The sequence below is a fragment of the Lygodium microphyllum genome, chromosome 13 (genome assembly GCF_053477565.2).
Source record: "Lygodium microphyllum isolate KBCC chromosome 13, Lygodium_microphyllum_v1.1.10, whole genome shotgun sequence".
NCBI classification, from domain to species: domain Eukaryota; kingdom Viridiplantae; phylum Streptophyta; class Polypodiopsida; order Schizaeales; family Lygodiaceae; genus Lygodium; species Lygodium microphyllum.
In genome coordinates this window covers 131,893,519-131,912,921 of record NC_141147.1, presented here as the reverse complement: position 1 = coordinate 131,912,921, position 19,403 = coordinate 131,893,519, and the positions used below count along the sequence as shown (strand labels likewise).

At 41.3% G+C, this 19,403-nt stretch overlaps 1 protein-coding gene across 1 annotated transcript; it reads right to left on the bottom strand.

Annotated features, from left to right (window-relative positions):
* Positions 1-274: 274 nt before the first annotated feature.
* Positions 275-19,118, bottom strand: LOC148027223 (uncharacterized). The gene is made up of 5 exons (XM_087691770.1): positions 18,587-19,118; positions 17,399-17,526; positions 1,352-1,464; positions 717-905; positions 275-576 (listed from the first exon to the last, which is right to left on the bottom strand). The coding sequence occupies exons 1-5, from the start codon at positions 18,949-18,951 to the stop codon at positions 547-549; spliced, it is 825 nt and encodes a 274-aa protein (XP_087547896.1). The 5' UTR covers positions 18,952-19,118; the 3' UTR covers positions 275-546.
* Positions 19,119-19,403: the final 285 nt, after the last annotated feature.

The window sequence follows — 19,403 nt, the reverse complement described above, 5'->3', positions numbered from 1 at the left end:
AGTACTTTGGCAAAGAAGAATCGCCTTATAGCCTTGTAGTTGCATACACGCTAAACCAGGAATGCTAATACATAACCAAGCACCAATAAACACAAGTATGATAAATTCAGTTGCTTATTTCAGTCTTCAAGTTCTACTATGATATGGCAATTTCCACTGTCTTTAATTAAATTGAAAAATATGGATTTTTTTATTTTGCACTTTCCTTTATATTTATTTTTATTTTCTTTTGTTTATATCCGATCACACACACGTGGGTTTCAACATTATCCGATAAAATGAAACAAGCATGCTTAGAAATTCTCCATTACCAACCATCATCTTGCCTGTTACACGCACCTTATTATACTGTTACATGTGAACTAAGAAAACTGGGATTCCTCTTCATGGAGTTTTACATCACGTGTGATACAGATGCATTCAAAACAAAGGATATGTAGAATGGCCACTTTCTAAACGCTTGAGACTGTACATCACTAAGGGCTATTTGAGGGGGATTTAATCCGCAGACTATGGTAGATGCATGAAAGTAGAAGTTGAAACTTTCTACCACCTCCTCACAAGAGACGTCAGAAGCTGCAGAAATACAAACAAAATACTGAAACCATTAGTACGGACATTCCCTAACCCCAACAAGATTTTTTTAACCCCTTCCTTTTCATTGAGATCAGCAGAATCAATACTGAAGTTGTAGCAGAGAAGTGCTGTTCTAGTACCTGAAGAAGCTCAAAGACACTTCCTTTCCTGTTTTGAGCACTAATGCCAGTGCTCTTTTGACTAGGAGAGATCGCAATAGCAGCTGCCCGCCAACCAATCAGTAAAACAAATGTACTTGCCATAGAAACCAAAATGAAAGGTTGTGCAGGAACATGACCAGTTGTCACACCTCGAATAACCAGCCCCAGCTGCAGCCAGAAACAAGGTAACAGTTCATTTGACATAATCAGTTTCAAGAGAGCCTACTGCTACCTGTTCCATAAAATCATGCATACCACCAAACATGTGGACCCGAAAGGCTGTAAAACATGCACTCTGAAAACCAAATTCTACATGTCCTGGAAGTCAGTAAAAATGAAGGGCATAACTCTTAGTAGGGGTTCAGTGTTCCACAAAAAATCTCAATCTCCTTTCGAGCTTACTTCCCACAATCATCTAAAGCCAAATTCAGCTTACTACTCTTGACAGTCTAAAATGGCCTAGGAATAAGCCTGTATTGACACCAGGGACAAAGCAGCTAAATTATGAATCGACAAGAATGCCTCTGATTGAAGATAGCATACTTGAGGTCAAAATACCTACACATTCACATGAATGAAAGATCTCTATTTGCAATTGGGAATCGATTACTTACAGGAATTCCCACAGCCCAAGATTTGACTGCAGCAAGAACAGCACGTGAATAACCATTCACTCCCTGACCCTCTGGTCCATAACCACCCAAAAGGTAGGCTCCCAAAACCCATCCTGCAAAGTTAAGTTCCCATGTACATTAATAACAGGCTTGACAATAGGAAAACAATATATTTTCCATTAGCATCAATACGTCAAACTTTTCTACATCAATACACAGATAGTTGATGGCTAAGATGAACAAAAACAACACTGCAGATTCAATCACCCTCTCAAAGTTGCATATTGCAGTAAAATTGACCGTATGCAGTAACTCGATATAGTCTCTTGCAGGAAAATACATGAGAACTGCAAGTGCATGCACTTTGATCTGCAACTCAGCACTCATCCTCAGCGACTGCTTGTTATCTGCTGTTAGTTATGAGCAATGCTGAACAGCACTTGCAGTATCAATTTGATTGCATCAACTGAAGAAAGGTGGCACTAGACATCAGAGCACAAGTAAACACACAACCCAGCTAGCAGAAACCCTTTAACATGTGAAGAGATACAGGAAGCTGCACAAGGAATAAATGCAGAAGCAGCAAAAGTTGTCAGCATCAAATACCAGCAATGCCAGGTTGAGGGGCATAACTATGTCATTTGAAAACAAATGTAGTCTCTGAGTTCTGTATGCTGCACAGGAGCAAGGACAGAAAAGAGAAACATGTGGGAAGACTCAATACGCATGCCAAACAAGAAAGCTCAAAATATAGGTAAGAAAGTTCATTCTAATACCACACACCTTGGACATCTGGATAGGTGCTAGCAGCATTGGTCACAATGGTCATAAAGTCTAGTGCAAATGCCCTATGGGGCAATTTAGGGTTGGGGCAGCCGAGTCCTATTTATAAGACTCAAGACCGATTGTACACAACATTGTGTGATCACCACTATTGGACACTTGGCCTGTAGGCAAACACATCTGCCCACTAGGACAAGGTGGATTGGTGGTATGGGATGCCAATTCTTGGGACATGGTCATGACCTAGTACATTGCTAGCTCCCAATCTTGATGGTGAGCCTATTTGGCTCTATGGCTTTAAGGTGAGTCTAATGTCCATTCCCTTCATGTTCTACGCTGTAGATACGGCTTGTGTCATGTCACTCGTGTGCAAGTTGCCAGGTTGAATCCTAAAGGGACGTTTATTGGTGTCAAAGCATCAATCTACTATTTTGGCATGGGATACCATTACGTCCATAAAACCATCATTCGCTCATGAGACCTTGATGGTCCATGCTTGGACAAGTAGACTCTTATCTCGTGTAGGGTGGTATGGGATGTTACTAGCAAGAGCGGCCTGCATGGGGCAACATGTTGCAACTTGCAAGTGGTGGGTACTACCAAGGTATATTTCTGGGATGGTGTTAGGGTAAAGCATTTACACAAGTTTCTTTCATGGTACTGACAATCGGGGTCTGAGGACTTGCCATTCTGAGACCATGGTAGACCATCGTCGACAGTCGGGAAGACCATGTTGCTAGGATAAGCATTATCACCTATAGTTTGTTACTAGTTTTTAATCTTGATGTTAACATTTGATAATATTGTTACCTGCTAATGTTAACATTAACATTAATGTTGATGTTTGTTAACATCAAGGTTATGTTTTGTAGAGAGAAAGAGATGTTAGAGGATTTGGCACCTCCTGGATGGGCACCGGACAATGGGCAGGCTGATAGGTGCCAAAGGGCAGCAAGCACCAGCGTAGGCAGCCGTATGGGCAGTGCACAGAAGTGGGTAGCAAGGGCAGGCCTGTCAGGCAGCAAGCAGGTAATTGGGCAGACTGCCACATGGTAAGTCAGTCCAACCTACCCAATCGACTGCAGCTGACTGAATCATTTTTGTTCCTTTTCTTCAGTCCATTTATAGGCTTTGGCTGCTTGGTCCTCCTGGATGGGCACCCAACAATGGGCAGGCTGATAGGTGCCAAAGGGCGGCAAGCAGCAGCGTAGGCAGCCATATGGGCAGTGCACAGAGGTGGGTAGCAAGGGCAGGCCTGTCAGGCAGCAAGCAGGTAGTTGGGCAGACTGCCACATGGCAAGGCAGTCCAACCTACCCAATCGACTGCAGCTGACTGAATCATTTTTGTTCCTTTTCTTCAGTCCATTTATAGGCTTCGGCTGCTTGGTCTTCAGCACTTGTGCAGTGCAGGTTGAGAGGTCTCCATCTATGGCTAGGAGGTGAGTCTCATGTCTAGTCCCCTTTATTTGTGGATATGGCTTGTAACTCATGTGCAAGTCCGATCCTTGGGAGAGGTTTCATTGGTATCAAAGCGTCAACCTGCAATTGAACACAAGATCCGATGACATGCACAAAACCACTTTTGCTCACAAAACCATGATGGTTCACACTTGACAAGTGCTCATTAAGGGTGGTATGGGACACTAATAGGAAGAGGGGCATACACAGAGGGGAAGTGTTGATGGTGGTGAGTACAATGACAAGGTCCGGTACTCATGCTTGGATTTTGTGTTGGGGCAATACTTGTGCCCAAGGATTTTCAATAGTTCTCACAATTAGAGTCCAAGGAGCTGCCACTCCAAGGCTATGGTAGACCATCATTGGAAGCTTAAACCTTGTAAACCGGATAAGTATCAAAAAATGTTAATTTAATATTTAATGTTAATGTTGTCATTAATTGTAATGCTAGTGACATTAAATATTATCATGAATTTAACATTTAATGTTCTACTGCTCTCAACTCTTCTTATCTGCACTCTCAGCTCAGCTCACGACAGACTCAATTGTCAACAAATTGGTATCAGAGCACATAGGTTGTGCACATTTCACAAAGATCGTGACACGCCAGCGGGAACTTCAGCCATCAGATGTCAATGTCTGATACGTGCAGAAGAGACGGCAGGGGCGACAGGCCACAGACCAAGCAGCAAGTTCGACAATAGTCAACAGGTCGTAGGTTGTAGGCAACAGAGGCAGTCACAGGCAACCAGGCTGTAGTCGTAGGCGACCAAGCTGCAAGCGAAGCGACCAGGCGCAAGCGACACAAAACGGCACAGGAGAAACGGAGCACGGCTAGTGAAACGGGCTGCAGGCCACGGCACGCGACCGGATAGGACGGGCTTCAGCGGGCATCCAACAGGTCACACGTGAGGGCCGTGACCAAGCGGGTTGTCACGAACCTAATGGTCAACGTTTTTTTTTACTGGAATTTTTTTTTTTTAAAGGAGGTTTCCTTTCCTTTCCCTACCGGACGTTCACGCGTACAAGCACAGAATACAAATCTATGCACATTTGCTCCATAAAAATTGGGGCTTTTCCTGGACTGGGGTATTTTAATGCAGAAGTAGAAAATCTGACTCAAAATTTGCAAAATCAGTGCACAATTGCCCGTGAAATTTTGGGGTTTTTTCACATTTCGATGAAATTTCTTCAATTTCAATGAAATTTGTGTACACCAGACCTGAAAAATTTGGGGCTTTTGCAGAATTTCATCTATTTGTGCAAGAATTGCCTGCTCTATGCATTTGGGTACTTGAATTGATGCAATTTGAACAGATTATCTTCTTAAAATCGGAGCTTTTCACACAAATTGTCAAATTTGTGCTCAGGAATGCCCTTGGAGCAGAAATTGCAGTGAAAATTTGGGGATTTCACATATAACTGGTGGCTTGGTCTCTAACTGTGTCAGAAATTGCTTAAAGAGTGCAGCAAACGACATTTTTTTAATTCTGAAAATCTTTGCAATCTTGGGATTTTCATTGCTGGTTGGTACTCTTATGCATTGTGGTCACTTGTGTCATATTTGGACTTGCCTTTGGTGACTAATTAGTCAAATTGGGGCTGCAAATTATGGCTGGAAACAGTGACAACAGTAATCTTTTGCACATTAAGACGCTTGAGGGTGCCCATAATTTTGCCATCTGACAAAAACAATGCTACACTGTCTTGGCGCAGAAAAAACATGTAAAGGCCATCAAAACAAAGGAAATCAAACTAGCAGACATGGAACAAGACGAGTGGGATGACTTGGACGAACTTGCTTGCTCTACCATTGAGCTCTCAGTGTCAGACAACTTGCTCTTCAACATTGAGAAGCTGAATTCAGCATATGCAATGTGGCAAAGGCTTGAAGAATTGTATGCTCAAAAAAGTGCAGCCAGCAAGGGTTATTGGCTGAAAAAACTGATGGACTTTCGCATGAAAGAGGGTACAACCATGTCTGTACATTTGAACGAGTTTAACTCAATTTTCAGTCAACTGATTGCTTTGGGTTTTCATATCGATGAAGAGTTCAAAGCTACTGTTTTGCTATGCACTCTACCTGAAAGTTGCGATACTTTCAGGAGAGCTTTGAGTAATTCGAATGCTCAGCTATTATACTCTGATGTGGAGAGTTCTTTGTTGATGGAATAACTCAATAGGCAAAACAACTCAGCAAAAGTCTTAAAATGCATTACACACTAGAGGCAGATTTCAGCATAAGAGCAGTTCTAAAAACCGAGCACGCAGTAAGTCTCGTGGAAAGAATGTGGAGTGCCATCATTGTGGCAAAAAGGGGCACTACAAAAGGGATTGCTTTCAGCTGAAGAAAGAGAATGGTAAAAACAAAAACAATGAAGCCAACAAGGCTGAAAACAAGGACAATCAGCATGCCAAAAAGAGCAATGTGAAAATAAAAGAGGTTAATGTAGTCACTCATGATAGTGACAGTGATGGTGATGTACTTCTAGCTTCTTCTTTGGATGCACATGCATTGATTGCACATTCTGAGGATGACATTCAAACTTGGATACTTGATTCAAGTGCATCCTTTCATGTCACACCACATCATGAGTGGTTCTCTAACTACAATGGTGCAGTCCGTGGTGTTGTCTACTTGGGGGATAACTATGCATGTAAATTTGCAGGTATTGGCAGTGTGAAATTGGAATTTCAACATGGCTCCATGTTTATTTTGCATAATGTGAGACATATACCTCAACTCAAAATGAGCTTGATCACCACAAGGCAACTAGATGATGAAGACTATCACACCACCTTTGGGGACGGCAAATGGAAAATATGTAAGCGCTCCCGCATTGTTGCCAAGGGGTCCAAAAGTGATACTCTATATCCTTTGCATGTATCTAGTGTGCATGACCATGTTGTCGCCATAACTGAGCAGCCAAGTGTTTCTTTGTGGCATAACCAGTTGGGACACATAAGTCAATCTAGAATGAATGTGCTCTCTCGTTTGGGTTATTTACCGTGTTTGAGGTATGTTGATTTTGAACAATGTGATCATTGCATCTATGGTAAACATGCTCAAACGTCACACAAAAAATCTATTTCGCTAAAGTCTTCACCATTCAGATGTATGTCAAATGCCAAGGTTATCTTTAGGGGGGAAGAAGTATTTTATTACCTTTGTTGATGATGCCACACGCAAAGTTTGGGTTTATCCAATCCGTCGCAAAGACGAGGCGTTGGATAAATTTAAAAAATTATTGGCACTTGCTGAAAATCAAACCAGCGAGACATTAAAATGCCTTCGCTCTGACAATGGTGGGGAATATGTGTCCAAAAACTTTCAAGACTTTTATGACAGCAAAGGAATTAAGAGAGAGCTTACTGCTCCTCATAATACGCCCCAAAATGGTGTTGCAGAGCATATGAATCAGACCATTCAAGACAAGGTCCGTACAATGCTGTCACATGCTGCTTTACCCCATGGTTTTTGGGCAGAGGCTGTTATGACAGCAGTACACTTGATTAATCAGTCACCAAACAGGTCTTTGGGGAGCGGAGTTTCCCAAGAAGCATGGTTGGGCAAGCCACCTTCGTATACACACCTGAAAGTGTTTGGCTGCAAGGCATTTGTGCACATACATAAGGAAGAACGCAGCAAACTTGAGTCAAAATCCTATAAATGTATTTTTCTAGGATATGGTGATGAAGGTGAAATGAGGTATAGATTATGGGATCCCGAGAAAAGAAAAGTAGCACACAGCAATGATGTTATCTTCGGGGAAAATCGCATGCATAAACAGCCCAAAAGAACAGAGGAAGTCAAAAGGGTTGTATTCCGGGAGGATGTACCAATAGGACGCAAAGAAACAAATACCTGCTGAAAATGTCCCTGAAAATGCAGGGAATGATGCTGTACATGATTAGCAAGATCTTGCCAATGATGTCCCACAAATTCAATAAGAACATGTGCACCTGGAACAACCTAAACCAGTTATACAACAAGCTGTACCTACAGAACAGCAAGCTGGTAATGCAAATTTGCAGGCTGAACAACCAGCAAATATTGACCACTGCGTCCGTAGGTCGACCAGAGTGCAAAAACAGCCAAGTAGATTTGTTCCTGGAGTAAACTATGTGGCTTATGTTATGTTAACAGATTATGGTGAACCCTCATGCTTCCAGAAAGCAATGGACAGACAAGATAGTAAGAAATGGCAAAAAGCAATGCTATCAGAGATGGAATCTCTCATGAAGAATGGCAATTGGGATTTGGTACTTTTGCCAAAAGAACAAAAAGTGCTACCCTGCAAATGGGTTTACAAAATGAAAGTCACTTCTGGTTCTTTGCCCAAGTACAAGGCACGCTTGGTTGCTAAAGGGTACAATCAAGGACATGGAATTGATTTTGATAAAATCTTTTCTCATGTAGTCAAAATGACTACTTTGCGAACCATCTTGGGATTGGTCGCATCTGAGGACATGGAACTCATACAAATGGATGTAAAAACTGCCTTCTTACATGGTGATCTACATGAGGAAATCTATATGCAACAGCCTGACGGTTTTGTTGCAAAGGGAAAAGAGCACATGGTATGTAAACTCAACAAAAGTCTCTATGGGCTAAAGCAAGCACCACGCGAATGGTATCACAAATTTGATGCATTCATGCAATCTCAGGGATTTCATCGTTCTCAAGTTGATCATTGCTTATATACCAAGCAAGCAGCAAATGGCATCCTTATTCTCTTGGTATTGTATGTGGATGGCATGCTAATTGCAGGCAAGGATGTTCATGCCTTGGACTTCTTGAAGCAAAGTCTACACAATAGCTTTGATATGAAAGATCTCGATGAGGCAAATCACATTCTTGGCATGCATATACTCAGAGACAGATCAAAGGGTCTTCTTTATCTGTCATAGCAGGAGTATATTACCAAAGTTCTACAACATTTCAATATGGAGGGGGGGAAAGCTATCAGTGTACCATTGCCTCCATATGTGAAACTTAGTGCAAATGCCAACTCTACATCAAATGATGGGAAGGCTGAAATGGCCAAGATACCCTATGCTTCAGCTATTGGTAGCTTAATATATGCTATGGTTGCTACACGTCCTGACATTGCATTTGTGGTGGGAGTGGTTAGCAAATACATGGCATATCCTAGCAAAAAGCATTGGGAAGCAGTGAAGGTGTGACCTTAATGTTACATTAAATATCACATTAAAGTGATATTTAATGTAACATTAACGTCACAGAAGGGTATCATGAGATACCTTAAGGGCACAAAGGATTTGTGTATCTGCTTTGGTAAGCAGAAGTCATCTGTTGTTGGTTTCACGGATGTAGACTATGCTGGCCATCTTGACTGCAAGAAGTCTACTTCAGGATATGTGTTTATGTTCACAAGAGGACCAATCTCTTGGATATCTAAGCTACAAAAGTGTGTTGCACTGTCTACTACAGAGGCAGAATATGTAGCTGCCACAAAGGCATGCAAAGAGGCTTTATGGCTTTCATGTCTGGTGAGAGAGATTGGGATTACAGAGGTTCCTATCCTCCACTGTGACAATCAGAGTGCTATCATGCTAGCACGGAATCCTATCTTTCATGCAAAGACAAAGCACATACATGTGAAGTATCACTTCATCAAGGATGTACTTGACAATAAAGGCATTGAGCTTGTCAAGGTACATAAAGATGATAATCCTGCATACCTTCTCACAAAAGGTCTCGCAGCCGAGAGGTTTGCTCATTATCGCCAGATGATGGGGGTTGGATAGTACATGTGTCTTTCAGCTTTATACATATATAGAATTAACTGATTCTGTCCTCTACCTTTACGCACGTTGCCTTTAGGTGGGAGGTTGTTGGGAATAAAGGATCACTGTGCCTTTTATTGTGTTCAAGTATGAACGCACCCTTACACTTAATACTTTATATACATTCAAAACCTAAAAATGTGGTACAGAAGTCATTGTACCGAACATCAAGTGTCGTGCTCACTCTCTCACTCTCTACTGCTCTCAACTCTTCTTATTTGCACTATCAGCTCAGCTCACGACAGACTCATTGTCTACACCTATTACCATCAAACAACTGCCATGTGCATCACATGTGCTAAACAACCTTGCACATTTGATTAATAACTTAATCAAATGTTATCAGCAAGATTAAAGCATCTCAAATTTTCACATCCTTATAACAATGACCATATAAAATTTGAAATTAATGAATAAAGTTAAGAAAAATGTAAGGATTTCAAGAATCATTATATATGCTGAATATGATCTTCTTTTCAAGTTGAGATAATGATTTAGTATTTTTATGCTTATATCTTTGTCCATGACCAAATCTTGAGATTGAAGATAATGAAGTGGTCAACGGGCATGCCGATAGAGACGACGGTGAAAAATATCGACGCCTTTGTAGATGTCTAGGCCTTTCACAAGAAGTGACTCTTTATCGCTTGATGAGGGTCCATCAAAAAAGACACCAAATGACTTTGAAAAAGAGGATGGGCTTTGATGTGATCTCTTTCCTTGTCTTGAAGTAGAACCAAACCTTTCTCTTATTCCACAACCCCTCTAGAAAGTAGTTGGGTTTTTTTATCAACTACTTTCATTAGTAGGCTTTAGCTCCTAGATGAGTATAGACTTCTTTCCTTGGATTCTTTGGGCTTCTCAACTCTTTCTACTTTGAGAAGTTACTCACAATATATTGATCTTTTCTTTAAGGCTCTAATGGCTTAAAGTATAGCACTCTAATCTTCCATTGGGATTTTAAGAAAAAAATTATGCTCAAGCACTCATAGCAATGGCTAAAAACAAACGTAAAATTGTAAGCACTATCAATATTGGAGTAAGAATTGAGCCAAGGCTTTGATGCCACTAAAAATGCCCTAAATAACATAGTATGCTCAACATTTATAATATTTATTTGTTTCCAAAACTTAATATTTTAAGAATGGAGAGAGAACTAATACTTGCAGTTGAATATGAGAATTTACAGCCACAAGAAAATATATGTAACGAAGATAAGATTAAGAGTTAAAGATGGGCAAAACCCTCTCTCTCTCCCACACCCCCCCCAATCCCAAAAGGAATTTATTTCTACTTAACCCAAGTCTTTTAGGAAAGAGCTCAATTGCAATCAACCAGAGAGTAAGGAAAAGTAGTTTTCACTCTCACGAGGTCATGAAAAGATATATATACACACAAGTCCCTTACTATGCAATAAAAACAAGAGATTTTTTTGTAAGATTTGAATAGAAAGAGGAAAAATCAACCTTCCTTCATTGTTGATCAACAATCCATTAATATGACTTGGTTTTAGTTCTAAAAATGAGAGAAGAGCTCGACGAGGAAAAACTGTAATGATGAATTTATATATTTGTTGCCCTATAAAACAACAACGAAAGAAGAGGGAATATAGGCATATTTCATGGTGAAGTAAAGGATAATAATGTAGATGGGTAGAGCCTACTTTAGCCTATTATCAACTGTTGTACAAGAGTTTATAGTCAAGAAAATTGATATAGAATAAAGAAAAACGAGCTCCCTTTATAGGGAAAAGGGAAGAGCTAGTGCAATAAAGAAAAGTGATTAACACAAGACTAAGTGTCCAACCACATGTCATTGTTATAGAAGCACTAGACTATGCTCGAGAGACTAGACTAGATTCAAGATTTGTTACAAGAATTTTGATTACAAGATAATCCCACGTAGGGGCACAAGGTACAATGATAACAAGATACAGAAAATCCCACAACCGGAGACCGTAGGGAAAGACAACAGGACTCGATAGGATATGAAGGATCCCACAACCGGAGACCGTAGGAAAAGACAACAGGACTCGATAGGATATGAAGGATCCCACAACCCGGGACCATAGGTAAAGATACAAGATATCAAAATTACAAGATCTCCCTCGACAAAAATGAATAAGATACAAGACAGTACTAGACAAGATCTCGTACTACTAGACTACAAGGTGACAAGACAATAGGAGTATAATGAAATACAAGACAAGACTAGATATTATGACTAGACAAGAACAAGAAGTGGAACTCGAAGTTACTTGGAGATCTCAACTCCTTGAGCTCCCAAGACTGGCATTGGCAAGATTGAGAAGCTCTATAATGAGCCCCTCCTTTTATAGGTATTGGAGGGCGGCTAAAGATCTTTTAGACTGTTCCATGATGACATCATCGACGATACAAGTGATGACATGGCATATCTTCTAGAAGGTTCTATGATGACATGGCAAGGGTGGGTTCACAAGGTTGGCTTGAGGATGTTGTGTTAAGGATGTGTTCGCATGGCGTGTAGATTCATATGGCATGAGCAAGAAGTAATCTGTATACTTAATCATGGCATGTCCATGACATCACTCCCTCCTCTAGCGACGAGTTCCATGAGGAGCAACTTGGTGGTTTGATCCAAGTTTCGTTGGATTCCTCTTGTGAAATTCTTTGACTTTGAGAGGTGCTCTTTGAAGATATTCTACAAGTTCCCAAGTGCAATCATTGATGTCATATCCTTTCCAATGAACAAGATATTCCAATCGAGCTCACGAGATCCGCGAGTCTAAGACATGCTCAACCTCAAATTCTTCATGATCTTCAATCTGGACAGGTGGTGGGGGATCAGATCTCTCTCCCCTTAGTGGAAAGCTATGGTATGGCTCAAGCAAGGAAACATCGAAGACTGGGTGGATCTTCATGGTACTGGGACTGGGTTGATCTAGGTTACGATAGTGAAGGGCCCAAATCTATGGTGATCTAGCTTGGTGGAGGGCCCTATCGTTTGGAGATTATGCTTGAGTAACCATACTTTATCACCAACTTTGTGTGCTGGATGTTGGAGACGATATTGGTCCACATAGTGCTTGTATTGATTCTAAGCCTTTTGGATTTGTTGTTTGAGTTCTTAGTGTATATCTGCTAGGTGTTGAGCTTTATCTCATGCGGCAAGGTTCTTTACTTGATTGGAGAGATATACATCCAACCTTGGATATTGACCATAGTTTGCAAATAAAGGAGTTTGCTAGGTAGATGCATGGATACTACTATTATAAGAAAATTCTGCAAAGGGCAAGAGCTCAAACCAATCATTCTAATGGTAGTTGATGGTGCAGCGAAGATATTATTCCAAGACTTGATTTACCCGTTCTATTTGACCATCAGTCTGTGCATGATTGACTGTGGATAACTTAACTTGGACTCTAAGAAGATTGCAAATGCTGTTCCAAAAACTAGATATGGATTAAGAACCCCGATTGCTAAGAAGTCATCTAGGAGTCCATGTAATCTGAAAATGTATCTGAGGAAGAGTCTAGCAATAGTAGCTGCACCTATGATGGTCTTGGTAGTAGGAATGAAATGTGTCATTTTTGTGAACCTATCTACCACAACAAGAATAGAGTCATATTTGTCTAATTTGAAAAGATTTGTTATGAAATCCATGGACAGAGAAGACCAAGGGTCGTGCTAGATGGGCAAGGGTTGCATCTTTCCACATCTAGGGCCACCAAAAATCTCTTAAATAAGCTCTAAGGTCTTATTAACTCCAAAGTGTCTTGCTGCTGGGTGTCATGGCGTTGTTGGAGTACCTGGAGTCTTGGCTTTCCTGGAGGGATGTAAAGTAGATACTTATAGTATAATAATCCATTAGTTTCCTAAAACTCACAAACTTCATTTCCTTTTCTCTCTTGATTTTTTCTCTTGACATTGTTAGCAAATCATCATGCAGCACGGCTTCATGGATTAATTGGATCAAGATAGGGTCATCTTGGTAACAACTGGAGATGGCTACTAGCTGGAGGTGCTCTGGCTTGAGTAGTATTGCTCGTTGCTCATCAAAAGCTTCTTCTCCCTTCTTAGGTGCCAGATAGGATCTTATTGATAAAGCATCCGATTGGCATTGTTGACGTCCTGGGTTATAGGTGATGACAATCAAACCTAGATAAGAAGTTACTCCAACGGGATTGTCTTTGATTGAGGATTCAAGTTGTCATAAAGTATTCTAGATTTTTGTAATCTATACAAACGATAACTTTATGGGCTGCACCCTCTAGATGTTGACGCCAAGTATCAAAGGAATCTACAATGGCAAGGAGTTCTTTGTCATGGATCTCATAGTTTATCTCTAGAGGGGAGAACTTCCTTGAGTGGAATGCCACTCGATGCATATGACAATCATCTCCATGCTAGGACAAGATGGCTCCTAAGGCATTGTCTGATGCATCGGTCTCCAAGAAAAATGGCTTGGTAGGATCTCGATGGACTAGGATTAGAGCAGTGGTGAAAGCAGTCTTCAGGGTCTAGAAGGCCTTCTCGGCTTCTAGGGTCCATGAGAACTTTGAATTTCCTGTGAGTCTGGTGAGTGGTGTGACTATCTTTGAGCAATCCTCAATAAATATCCTGTGGAAGTTGGCAAAGCCAAGGAAACATTGGACATCGTAGACACATGGGTGTTTGCCAATCAAGAATAGTCTCGATCTTCTTGGGGTCCATGAAGATTCCTCTCTAGGAAACACTGTATCCCAAGAATTCCACTATTGTCTAATGGAAAAAACACTTCTCAAGTTTTGCAAATAGTTCTCTTTCTCTGAGCTTTTCCAAAACTAATATAGATGGTGCTCATGCTCCTTTGGATCTTTCGAGAATATCAAGATATCATCCAAGCATATAACTACAAAATCATATAGATGCTCTCGGAAGATATCATTCATCATATGTTGAAACACTACAGGAGCATTGGTGAGACCAAATGGCATAACAACACACTCGAAGTGACCATACCTTGTGCAGAAGGCTATCTTCCATTCCTCTCCTTCTCTGATCCATACAAGGTTGTAAGCCTCTCGTAGATCAATCTTTATGAAGATCTTGGCTTTTCCAAGGCATTCCAAGAGGTATGGTATCAATGGCAAAGAGTATCGATTCTTGACTGTTTATCTTGTTGAGTCCTCGATAATCCACACACATTCAAAGCGACCCATCTTTCTTCTTCACGAACAGAATTGGGGCTCCAGCAAGAGACTTCGAGTGCCTAATGAACCCCTTGGCTAAGTTCTCATCAATGTTCTTGCATAGTTCAGCTAGTTCTATCAGGGGATAGCCTGTAGATGGGTCCAAAAGGTGGTTGAGCCCCCTCATGGAGATCTATAGTACAATCGTATGGTCTATGTTCGGGCGAGAGATCTGCATTCTCTTTTTCAAAGACATCTAGGAATTCTTGATACTAGCTTGATAGCTTGACTGACTCGACCTTGCTAGATTCTTGAGTTGGTATATGATATAACATGTAGATCGATTCTTGCCTTGTTGTGTACATAAAGGCTTTGGCTGCTAGACCTTTCTTGATTTTCACGACGAGTAATCTTTTGCTTAACCCAATCAATTTCTAGGTTGTGTTTAATTAGCCAAGGCATCCCATGGATGATTGGATTTATGGGACTGGATATGGCATTAAAGCATACACGAAATTTGTGATCACCAAGAGTTACCATGAGTGGTCGGGTTTCCTTGGTAATATCTCCAAATACTAGAGGTCTTCCATCCACGACTTCAGCTGTTGCAAGATTGGACTTTTGAAGTGCTGGAATCTAATATCTATTCAGAAGGCCATCATCAATGAAACATGGGGAGGCCCTGGAATCGACCTGGGCTTTGAGGGAAAGGGACTTTCTTGGTAGGATCATCTGGACTATGACAAGGAAAGTTTCCGTGGGTGTGGCTGGGATCAAGAGATCCTTTCTTATATCAAGGTCCAATTGTACGGTCTCATTTACGACCAGATATCCTCGTTTTCTTACTCGAGGATAGGATGGTTGCAGCAAATCTTGGGAATCTTGTCCTCTTATTTTGAGCAATTCAAGGCGATGTGTCTGGGGTTTCCATAATATAGGCATAGATGATTCCCTCTTTGCCTTTGCTTTTCTTGTAGGGTCAAGGGCTGGAATTTGGTATTATCTATTTGCATCAGTTCGGGCTTGGTTTCTTCTCTGATTGGGTCTCTAATTGGGACTGGGTTCCATTGGTGAGGCCTTAATTCTTCTCGCTTTTCTTGCTTCCTCTCGAACAATCTATTATCACACTGGATGGCTTGCATGATATAATAGTGGAGTGTTTTTGCCTCAGGTATAGTAAGCATGAGGTTCTTGATGTCATCTCGAAGACCCCATCTAAATTGGTTGATTTAATACTTCTCATGCCGAGTGAGATCACAGATTCATTGCCTCAATTCAAATGCATAAGCAAAGGCAAAATAGTTACCTTGTGGTAGCTTCTGAAGTTTTATTTCTGCTACTTGACCAGTGTCTGCATCTACAAATGTGGAAGTGAGCTTGCAAAGAAATGCCTCATAGTTATAAGGTACTGGCATATTCTTTTCCAAGATTGGAGCGAACCATGATAAAGCTTGACCACAAAGCAAAGTCCCAATGAATCCCACTTTGGAAGCATCATCTGGATGCCTATCCGGTTGCATGTGGATATAGAGCTTTACTTGTTGCAAGAATCCCCTAAACTTCGAACGGTCACCATTGAACTTCTCTACCAAGCTGATCTTGGGTTCTCTTGTTGGGGGTTGATAAACATGCAAAATCATCTAATCACTTCCTCTATCGTTTTGCAAGTCTCAGATCTGATCTTGCATCTCTTGAAATGCAAGGCCTAGATACATAGGGTGTTCTATTTGAAGTTACGCTTGTCATTCATTCAAGTCTTGAATTTATCATTGGAGTTTTTAAAGGGAGGCCACGATTCTTTCAAGGGTCACCTCCATGGTATTCAGTAGGGCTAGAAAGGAGTCTTGCCAAACTGTTATGGGAGCGCTAGATTGTGCTCAAGAGACAAGACTAGATGCAAGATTTGTTACAAGATTATTTATGCAACATGAGTCTGAAGACATCCATTCTTCTCTTCTTGGCTATAGAAATTGTAAGTTTTAGCTATGAGAAATGCAAAAACAGTACATGTAGAAGTTGGAGCGACAATCTTTATTCTTCTCTCTGCCTAGGGAATCAACGAGGCAGCTTCCTACTCTGTGACTCCAATACATATTGCTGATTTTTTTAATCTAAATTTCATCAAATACGTTGTTACATCACAGCGGGCTGAGATCCTCTCTTCTCCTCTGGGATCTCAAGCCTTGTGCACTTTCTAGAGAATTTTGTCACCAAGAAAGTGATTTTCTCACAATTTTATTGCAAGAAATCCCTCTCTTTCTCACAGAAACGCTGTGGAATTACATGGGGACCACACAATATAGTTATCCAAGCAAATGCTCCATGAAACTAGGCTCAAATGCTAGCGTATCTATGCTCATGTATTTATGTGTAGCCTAGCAATCAAATGCCCGAGGCCCTCAAACCACAACCTGAGTTAAATCTCCCTTTCTTTTTCTTATTTCTGGACTTTTTTATATTTCTATATAGCTTTATAGATGTAGGGATTGTGCTTCACCTTATTGCCATGCATTCGCCCTACTAACTGCATTGTTGTGATTTCTCCATGGCTTGGCTTAAACTCGAAGGCCTTGGTTTTCAAAACAAACAGGGGCTTAGTCATACACCATGCAAATAATAGCTATTGAAAAGCCAAGTTTCCACATCACTTAACTATCTAATTTTTCTCATATAAAAGTTTATGGGAGGTTTGTAAATGTTACTTTCAATGCCTGATTTGGTGTTAAGTGGCACAATGATTCATGAACCTGAAGTTGTGACGCTCACAATAGCCAACAAACACTAAAAATGCTTAAGGGCATGTTTATAATCACTCATCTTGTAAGGTGAAATGTCAAACTCACCTGCTATAAATGGATCTGCTGTACGCAATGCATCCCAATCAACCACCGACATTCCATGACTCAATCTTCCAATAGCAGCGAATGCAAGTAAAAAGATTATATCACCTCCTGCTAGGAATGCAATGCGACTGCCACCAGAAACAAATCAATAAAGCTCATATGCAGGACAAAAACATATAAAGAAACTCAGAAAAGCATTACATCTGAATGTTGCAGTTATGAGTTCATTGATTCATCAGCTGTTGAGGAACTTGTGGAGTTGGAAGTCATCAAGGCAAAAATGCTTTGTAATGTGCCCATTTATCATAAGACCATACGATTAGACTCAATATTAAGGTCAATCAAACCGACCAAAACCATTTTTTTCAGTATTATCAACAGAAATTTCTCAATAGAAACCCCCCGTCCACACAGTTGGATAGGCTCACTAGAGTCCAAGAAGCTGCCTTGTTACCAGTCCCTCTTTTTCGACACCAGCCTTCTGGGTTGTACCCTTTCTCAAGATTAGGTCTTACCAAAATCTCCAGATTATGCAAACATCTCCAAATGTGTATATGTTTACAATAATCAATATTGACAAGATTACCAAATCATCAAGGCCCATCATAGCAAGTTTATTTCTGAGGATCCCTTTATATCTTTATGCAACAACCTTTTGCGATCCCAGATCAACATAATTTGTCTATGAGTCCGCATCCTCTGTTCAAAACGTAGGTGGTGACTGATCAACTGTGGACCCATATGCCATTGTTCTTTGGCCAGAGGAAAAGATGTTCTTTTTGCTGATCCTTTTCATGATGTAGCTGCAATGCATATCATGTCAAAGGATATGTGTTTATATCATGTAGAGTGCAGCAAATAGCAACTTGATTCAGATTTCACGTATGGCCTGAGATGATTAATTAGTAGAGTGCATCATTCAACCACACACACATTTCAAATCAGACGTTTCTAAGCCATAAGCCTCATCAATGAGTAATACGACATAAAAGTTGGGCCTGGTAATGCTGTCATTGCCATAATTTTGGCACCAAACTGGCATTTGAAAAGATTGTCTTCTGTCAAGTTGTTATAAGCAGTCAACCTATATGATAAGAGCGTGCTTTTAAAGCAAACTGATCAGTTCTGCGGCAGCTTTAATACGAGGAAACCATCTATTTACAGAGCTCACTTAAGAGCGGAAATTACCCCCAAGCAGGACTATCGTCAGAGGCCTTCCGATCGACCTTTGCAACTCCTTCAACAGAGACCTTCTGGTCTTCAACCAAGATAGTCTGCAACGACGCAGCTGCAGACTCTGGTGCCTCTCTCAATGTATCAGTACGCCTGGGCCTTTGGACTACAGACTGTTTGTGGGTTGTCGGAGGGGATTCGCCATCTGGTCCACCCCTGACGCGCAGAGAGGACCGACTGTGCAGGACTGCGGTGCTCTTGGATTGCCTGTGGCTCAGGAAACGGAGGCTTGCGGAGCTACAAGACGACGACGACGATGACAGGGAGCAATGCAGGGCAGGCCGTGGCAAGGCCACAAAGGAGGCCGGGCTGGTAACCATAGCTGTGTTTCCTGCTACCGGTCGATGAAGAAGAAGCCTGCTGTGATGGAGAGGCAGCCGTCCAGGTAAGGCATCGAGCGAGGCGATGGCTGGAGAGAGCTATCCCAGAGTCGCCACTCGCGAGGATGTCGAGGAGGTAAGAAGCTTGGATAGAGTCAATCTATCTCCCCTCGAGGTTCAAAACTAGACAAATTATAGAAGGGTAGGGTCGGATCACGCGAGAGGGTCCCAGACTGCTGCCTGAAGCTGCATCGCCCATATTTCCAGGCCACACACACTCCCAAAGGGCGAAGGGTGGCCCCAAAAGTAGCCACGTTAGGGACCCTCCTTTCAGCACAATCAGCCACCAGAAAAAATCAAGAAAAAACGTCCACCAGAAAAATTTATATGTGGTTCAAATGATTTGGTGCTGCGTATCACATGCATTGTGGTTTTGATGGGTCACGGAAATA

Coding starts and splice junctions, on each gene's coding strand:
- LOC148027223 (XM_087691770.1), bottom strand. CDS start 18,951: ATGGTTACCAGCCCGGCCTCCTTTGTGGCCTTGCCACGGCCTGCCCTG. Junction 906..1,351: donor CTTGGGCTGTGGGAATTCCT/GTAAGTAATCGA, acceptor TTCTGGCTGCAG/CTGGGGCTGGTTATTCGAGG. Junction 577..716: donor GTGTCTTTGAGCTTCTTCAG/GTACTAGAACAG, acceptor GTATTTCTGCAG/CTTCTGACGTCTCTTGTGAG.